This window comes from Sinocyclocheilus rhinocerous, unplaced genomic scaffold, assembly GCF_001515625.1.
Source record: "Sinocyclocheilus rhinocerous isolate Xijiao unplaced genomic scaffold, SAMN03320098_v1.1 scaffold3174, whole genome shotgun sequence".
In the NCBI taxonomy this organism is placed as follows: Eukaryota; Metazoa; Chordata; class Actinopteri; order Cypriniformes; family Cyprinidae; genus Sinocyclocheilus; species Sinocyclocheilus rhinocerous.
Window position 1 is genome coordinate 21994 of NW_015666612.1, and position 8191 is coordinate 30184.

The 8191-nt window shown below is 34.3% G+C and overlaps 1 protein-coding gene across 1 annotated transcript in view; it reads left to right on the forward strand.

Annotated features, from left to right (window-relative positions):
- LOC107733021 (protein argonaute-1) overlaps nt 1-8154 on the forward strand; it is a 26893-nt gene extending 18739 nt beyond the window's left edge. Inside the window, exons 13-17 of the mRNA XM_016544529.1 lie at nt 3064-3258; nt 3644-3778; nt 4759-4860; nt 4945-5144; nt 6869-8154. Coding sequence (XP_016400015.1) covers nt 3064-3258; nt 3644-3778; nt 4759-4860; nt 4945-5144; nt 6869-6977 — 741 coding nt within the window. The 3' untranslated portion in view covers nt 6978-8154. The remainder of the gene's footprint in view (nt 1-3063; nt 3259-3643; nt 3779-4758; nt 4861-4944; nt 5145-6868) is intronic.
- The last annotated feature ends 37 nt before the right edge of the window (nt 8155-8191 follow it).

Here is an 8191-nt window from a genome sequence, read left to right on the forward strand (position 1 = left end):
GCTTTATATCGGCCATCGGCCACCCTGCTCTCTAAGATATCGGCATCGACTGCCAAAAAAACAATATCGGTCGACCACTAAATGTATGTGTAGAATTTATGATCAGAATTAATGTTCAAACTTTGGCAAAAAATTTAGGGAAATATCAGGGCATTTTTGCAAATTGTGATTTAAAGGGCTGGAAAATATAAAATTATGTAATAATTTAACTTTTTTATTTAAATAATAATTAAAAAGTCATTTAATTTTTTTTACATTTTTCTTTTTTTCCTACTCCAAAGTACTGCACCTTTGCTCTTTGTAGGTGCAAATTCTATGAAATATTTTTTATAAGTAATTCTCATAAATTGCAAACGACTAGAAACGTTGCAGACGACTAGGTGTGTCTCCTTGTCGACCTCTTGTTCATGGAGCTTAAATTGTTATATTTAAATTGCTTAAATATATATACACTGCTTCTTTCAATTTATTATACAAAGTCTAAACAAAACTGCATGATAATTTAGATGATTTACTCAAGCAGCTTTCTTGAATTGGCCAGTCATCAGATGTATTATATAACAAGAGCATCTATTATTGATCTAGGACATAATGAAGTTATATAAATCTAACACAACTCTCTGTAAACCCAAGCTTAGCTGAAAGCCACTTAATTTAAGGCTCATACTGAAGGCTGTAATTACCAGCCTGCTGTTCTTTGTGGCCGAGTGCCGCCCAGTTTGCTGCCGGCTCCAGAAGTGGCTCAGGACACGGGTGGAGTGAAAGGGAGGACACGCCAGAGGTGGGCAGAACAGGATGGGAGCTTTACAAAGAGAAAATGGCTCGCCGGTGACTCACAGATGCAAAGGAAATGATGTCACACCCGCCCTGCGCATGCAACCACTTGTACGCGTGTACTCTTTCGGTGGTTGCCAAGCAATGGTGACAAAGACCTGAGTCACGCAGACGGATGGCGAGAACATTGACAGAGGCTGGGTGATGTGGAGGGAGGGGCAGCAGGCCGGTTTCTGTAGGGACCGTGAGGTGAACTGCTGATGATCATTCTGTTTCCTGCAGCTAGGGGGCAGCAGATTTCTGTACCTTCTCTGCAGGTTTTCTACAGCTGCTCATGTTTGTTCTGCATTATTGGGATTTTTCACTGATGCTCACATGCATTGCTCTGATGTTTTTACTTCGTTTACATTTAAAGCAACTGTGTCACGTTCTTCCTTGTGATTGTTTTGTAGCTTTTTTAGTTGTTGTTGTCATTTTTAGCATTCTGGTTGGTTGCTAGGTAAAAACTCATCCCAAAAGTCCACATTTGCCACATTTAGCATCCGTTTGTTTGTTTGTTTGCTCACGGGTCGGATCTTGTTGCTTGTTTGTGAACTGCAAAACCAATTTTTTTCTTTTTTTTGGTGTCTGATTTGTGCCACTTAATTTGATTTATTATTGGCATTTTATTTTTAGTCTGATACATACACTACCATTCAAAAGTTTGGGGTCAGTAAGATATTTATTCGGCAAAAATGCATTAAGTTGATCAAAAGAGACATTTATAATGTTACAAAAGATTTCTGTTTCAAATAAATGCTGTTCTTTTGAACTTTCTATTCATCAAAGAATCCTGAAAAATAAAATGTATCACGGTTTCCACAAAAATATTTAGGTCGGCAGTGTTCCAGCAGCCGGTGATCTTCCTCGGAGCAGATGTCACTCACCCGCCGGCTGGTGATGGGAAGAAGCCGTCTATTACTGCTGTGAGCATGTCACAAACACACACACACAAGCAGCATTTTAACACTTTCAGCTGTTGTTATAAAGTCTCTTGTGCATTTTGAATGAGATTTTAAATCCAAGTTGGGCTGAGAAGCTGTTTGCCCTAAAATCAACTGGCTTCACGTCAATAAACGAGGGCTGTCAAGCAATTAAAATGTTTTATCTAATTAATTACACAATGCTGCAATTAATTAATAAAATGAATTGTATATTAATCGCACATCAAATTTCATGAGAAATCACCCCCAAAAGATCATTTAAAGCCATTATTGTGTTACATGAGAAAAGCATGAAATAGACATTACAAAAAACGCTTTACAAAGTATTTGTTTTTGTTTATTTAATTTCCTATTTTCTTTTTTCATTTTTGGGTGAACTATCCCTTTAATTTGTTTTTTATTAATATGAAATTTGTATTTTTATTTTCAGCTTTTTTATTAATATGTAAATATGAAATTATTTTTTAATGAAATAACACTCTAAATAAGAAACTAAAACTGCCAGTAGGTGGCGGTAATTGTTTCAGTGAATAATTCATTGATTCATTGATTCGATTCAGTGCTCCCTCATCACATGTACCTTTCCCGCGCTCGTTTGACTCGCGCCTGGCGCTGAGGTGAAGTTGGAGTGCACGTCTCTTTTATGTGGTCGTAAAGATGTTCAGCGTGTAAATAAACGCAATTCTTGTCGAGAAAAAAGAGACTGAAGCAGCAGTTGTGCATGGGGTGGCCAACTGTGTTAAGTGCATTAAATATTTTTAAACTGAAAAAAATTAATCGCATGTGTTAACGTGCTAATTTTGACAGCACTAATCTATATATATATATATATATATATATATATATAGAATCCCGAAAAATAACATGTATCACGGTTTCCACAAAAATATTGAGCAGCATGATTGTTTTCAACATTGATAATAATCAGAAATGTCTCTTGAGCAGCAAACCTGCATATTAGAATGATTTCTGAAGATCATGTGACACTGAAGACTGGAGTAATGATGCTGGAAATACAGCTTTGATCACAGAAATAAATTACATTTTAACAGATATTCACATAGAAATCAGTTATTTTTAATTGTAATAATATTTCACAATTTTACTGTATTTTGCTCAAATCATGTTTAAAAGACTTTCTCAAAAACAAAAAAGATCTTATTTCTTATCTTATTTGAATGGTAGCATGTCTGATATCTCATTCTCCACTTAATGCAGGAATTTTTTCATCATTTTTGTTGAACCTCATTTTTAATGCAACATGCTCTTATGATGTAACGTGCTCTGACACGACTCATCTGCGCAGGTGGTGGGCAGTATGGACGCTCATCCCAGCAGGTACTGCGCTACAGTACGAGTACAGCGACCCAGACAGGAGATCATTGAAGACCTGTCGTACATGGTGCGAGAATTACTCATCCAGTTCTACAAGTCCACCCGCTTCAAACCCACCAGGATCATCTTCTACAGGGACGGCGTACCAGAAGGACAGTTACCGCAAGTAAGTCATTTTATGATTCATTCAGTGGCATCAAAAATACAGTAAAATTCTGAAATATTATTACAGTTTAAAATAACTGTTTTCTATGTGAGTATATTGTAAACTGTAATTTATTTCTGTGATCAAAGCTGAATTTTCAGCATCATTACTCCAGTCTTCAGTGTCACATGATCTTTCAGAAATCATTCTAATATGCTGATTTGCTGCTCCAGAAACATTTCTGATTATTATCAACATTGAAAACAGTCGTGCTGCTTCATATTGTTGTGGAAACCATCATGCATTTTATTTTCAGGATTCCTTGATGAATAGAAAGTTTAAAAGAGCAGCGTTTTTTTTTTTTTTAAATAGAAATCTTTGTAACATTCTAAATGTCCTTGTGTAGATCCTGCACTACGAGCTGTTGGCCATCAGAGACGCCTGCATCAAGCTGGAGAAAGACTACCAGCCGGGCATCACCTACGTAGTAGTGCAAAAGCGCCACCACACCCGCCTTTTCTGCGCTGATAAATCTGAAAGAGTGAGTTTCCAGAAAACAACACTTTAAAGTTAATATTCCTAGAAGCAGAGTTATTTTAGTAGCCTATCACTGATATACTATTATAGTTTTTGTTAATATATTGAATTAGACTTGATCTTTTTTTTATTTTAGTTTAATTTTGTTGTTTTTGTCATTTTTATTCCGTTTTTTTTAATATCTGTATAATTTTCATTAAGTTTTAGCTTCAATTTAAGATGCGAAATGTTGCCTCCACAACTAGCTAAAATAAAATAGGTTTAAACTTTTAAAAAATATTTTATGTTAATATTCATTTTATTTTATTTTATTTTATTAATGAAAATGTTTTTATGGTTTTAGTTTATTTAGTTTAGAGTTATTTTAGTACTTTAGCTTAATCTAAACAAAATGAGAAATGTTAAGTTAAAATAGCTTAAATAAATGATACATTTAATATAAATTAAAACATTTGAATGTAAAAATTGATTAATTAAATTAATAAATTAAACATAAAATAATGTAAATTTAATTCAGTAGCTGAAATAAATGTCTAATTCAACTAGCTGGATTTTTCATGTTTTGTTTTATTACAGTTAATGTTTATTTTATTTCAAGTCATAAAAATGTTTTTGTGGTTTTAGTTTATTTAATTTGAGTTATTTTAGTACTTCAGTTTTAAATGAAAATGAGAAATGTTGCCTTGGCAGCTAGCTGAAATAAAATAAGTTGTTTTGTTTTTTTTATATGTCAGTTCATGTTTATTAACTTATTTAATTTGAGTTATTTTAGTACTTAAACTGAAAACAATGAAAAAAAAATATTGCCTTGTTAACTAGCTGAAATAAAAAAATATATATATATTTTTTTTTTATTAGTTAAGGACAGTTTGTTTTTTTCAAAGTAATCATTGTTGTTGTTTTTTTTTATTTTTTTTTATAGTTTTAATTTAAGTTTGAAGCAGTCTTCATTCTAATCATTCTAATCCCTGTGGTTTTGCTCAGATCGGGAAGAGTGGGAACATTCCAGCAGGAACTACGGTCGACACCAGCATCACGCATCCGTTCGAGTTTGATTTCTACCTGTGCAGTCATGCAGGTATTCAGGTGAGCACACCGACGTGCTGCAAGCATTCATTCATGGCCGTGTGCCTGTGACTGTGGTTTGACGTTCTGTGGTCCTCGTCTCAGGGCACCAGCCGACCCTCACACTACTATGTCCTGTGGGACGACAATCGCTTTACAGCTGACGAGCTGCAGATTCTCACCTACCAGCTGTGCCACACATACGTGCGCTGCACCCGCTCCGTCTCCATCCCAGCGCCTGCGTACTACGCCAGACTCGTGGCTTTCCGTGCCCGATACCATCTGGTGGATAAGGAGCATGACAGGTGAGGCCAAGATCATGAGCATCTGTAGTTTTGATGTTATTAAACTGCATTAGCTATTAACATTAATTAATGTTAATTAAACTTAATACAGTAGCTCTGGTCCAAAACCTAGTGAGCAGCCTTGCTGCCTACATAGAAAACTACATCCAAAAGGGCTGTTCCTGTCCTCTGACCTGCTTCTCCATATCTGCTAGATCAGGAGTTCCCAACATTTGTTTTTTGTCAGCCAAATCCCTTAGACATAAAATATTTACTTGATGTATCCTCTAAAATTTTAGGTTAATATTTCAATAATTTAACGACACTTTTGCATGTTCATGCTTCTCTGATTTTGGTTAACGTTCACATGACATGAAAGTGAACAGATAAATTATTAACAATTTTATTAGTAGGATTTTTTATTTTAAATTATTTATATATATATATATATATATATTGTGCAGATTCACACTATATATATATATATATATATACTGTATATACTGTATATATATATATATATATATAGGGCTTATTATATATTATAGTTGATCAAAAGAGACATTTATAATGTTATGTTTATATTTGTTATTTTTGTTTTAACTCCAATTAATACATACATACATGCAATACATGTACTGTATATATGTATGTGTGTGTGTGTATGTATGTATTGTAAATGAATTGTTCTGTAAAATAAATAATGAATATTGAATTATTATAGGACTAATAAATATTACATACACTGCAATTTGCAATACTAATATTACAATACTTATATATTGAGACTTTTTTCCAGAAACTCTCATTATTGAAGAAATAATAATTGTTTATAATCAACATTTCTTTCACTTTACATGTCATTTTCATTTATTTTTTGAGCTTTTCGCAGTGCATTGCCTATTCAGAAAGGAATGCATCCAATGCTCATAGTTTTCATTGAGATTCTTTTTTTTTTAAATAGCCCTTGTATCTAGAACTCACTTACAAAGCCTAGAGTACATGCTTAAAAATGTATTCATATAGAACATTTCATAAACAATGGTAATTCAACGTGCTTTACATGAAAGGGATTTTTTTTTTAAACATAAAAGATGCATGAGAAATTAAAAAACAATGATAAGCAAGAAATAAATATTTAAAATATATTTAAAATGTGCTAAAAACAAATAAGAAGAAAAGAGAAGAATCCATAAATAAGATGAAATGATGCAATCAGTAGGACGCCTACAAATGCTGTTTAGGTTTAAGAACAGAGCTTTTGTCTCATTGCCAGAAACAATATCAATCTTTTCTGCTTTGTATTTATTTGATCAAAAATACATTAAAATTGTGAAATATTATTACAATTTCAAATAACTATTTTCTATGTGAATATATTGTAAAATGTAATTTATTCCTGTGATGCAAAGCTGAATTTTCAACATCATTACTCCAGTCTTCAGTGTCACATGATCTTCAGAAATCATTCTAATATGCTGATTTGCTGATCAAGAAACATTTCTGATTATTATCAGTGTTGAAAACAGTCGTGCTGCTTCATATTTTTGGTGAAAATATGATACGTATTCGATTTTTGTTTAGGATTCTTTAATGAATAGAACGTTCAAAAGAACAGCATTTATATTTGAAATATTTAAAACTTTTGTAACATTATAAGTGACTAAACTGCCACTTTTTTTGATGCTCTAATGCATGTAATATCAGTTTTAAAGTCCTCTTTTATCTGGTTTCTGTGTTTGTAGCGGGGAGGGCAGTCACGTCTCTGGACAGAGTAACGGTCGGGATCCTCAGGCTCTGGCCAAAGCCGTGCAGATTCACCACGACACCATGAAGACCATGTACTTTGCCTAAGCAAATCTATGCCACAGGGACCGCCACACACCCCTCGAGCCAGTTCACAGGGTGCTACCAGTCCCACAAAGCCCACAGAACCCAACATGGAGGCTCACACTTTGAGTTTCGTTGAATCTGGCTGAACTATGCTCATTTTTTTATTTAATTGTGTATTATTGTATACTACCTTCGCACTCCCACATGTACGTATGTATGCAATATGGAGGGAAGGAACACAGACGAAGCTGTCGTTTTGTATGCCACCACAAAGCTGCCTCTTAACTCTGACGCCAGAGTTCAACGCCCCAAGTGGCGGAATCGTTGTTACTTCCTCATTATTTTTCTTGTTGTGAAATTTTCTTTTTAAATGTTTATTTTTGTGAATGACATGGTACATTAGCACTTAGTTTTAGCTGAAAGACACCACGAGCCCAGCGTTTACATGTCGCAAAAGAAGCGCAGGTAGTGATCGACTGTAGCATAAGACGCAGATGCAGGTGTCTCGGATGGATTTTAGACTTGCCGTTAGTTAAAGAGTGGCCAAATTAGCATAACGATTGATGGACCACTGAGTGCTCACTGCATTTGCACTCTCACATCAGCATAACACCGAAACCAGCATTATGCACCAGCCAAACGCCATGCCAACTGGTGACAAAGGGCCCTCGTCTGTAAAACGTGCGTTTTACTGCACTTGAAAAGGATGATTTTGCTCAGTTTTTTTTAACTTCCAGTGCACATAAATCTTCCTGAACTTACAGGAGTAGTTCACCCAACAATGACAATTTTTTAAAATCATTTATTCACCCTCGTGTCATTGCAAACCCTGGATTTTTTTTTTCTTCCATGAAACAGAACGAGCCGTTTTCAGTGCAACACTAGATAGAGGGTGATTTATACTGTAAAGCGCCATGTAAGTGTATAAAACTAGCCCGCATGACTTACATATTATAATCCAATCTTTTTGAAGTCATATTTTAGATTTGTGTAAGAAAAAGACACAAATGTAAGTTATTATTCACTATTTTTAAACTTTGCTTTTTGTGTTTCAAATACGCCTGTAAAAGAGATTTGAGAGCTGCAATGAAGGAGACGATAATCAGTTGATAATCACGTAATTTTTGGTCTGTTCCTTACATAAATTTATTATGTGAATACAGAAGACTTGGAATACAGTATTTTCATGGCAGTATAAGTTACCATCCAACTTTGTTGTACAGAAATATATATAT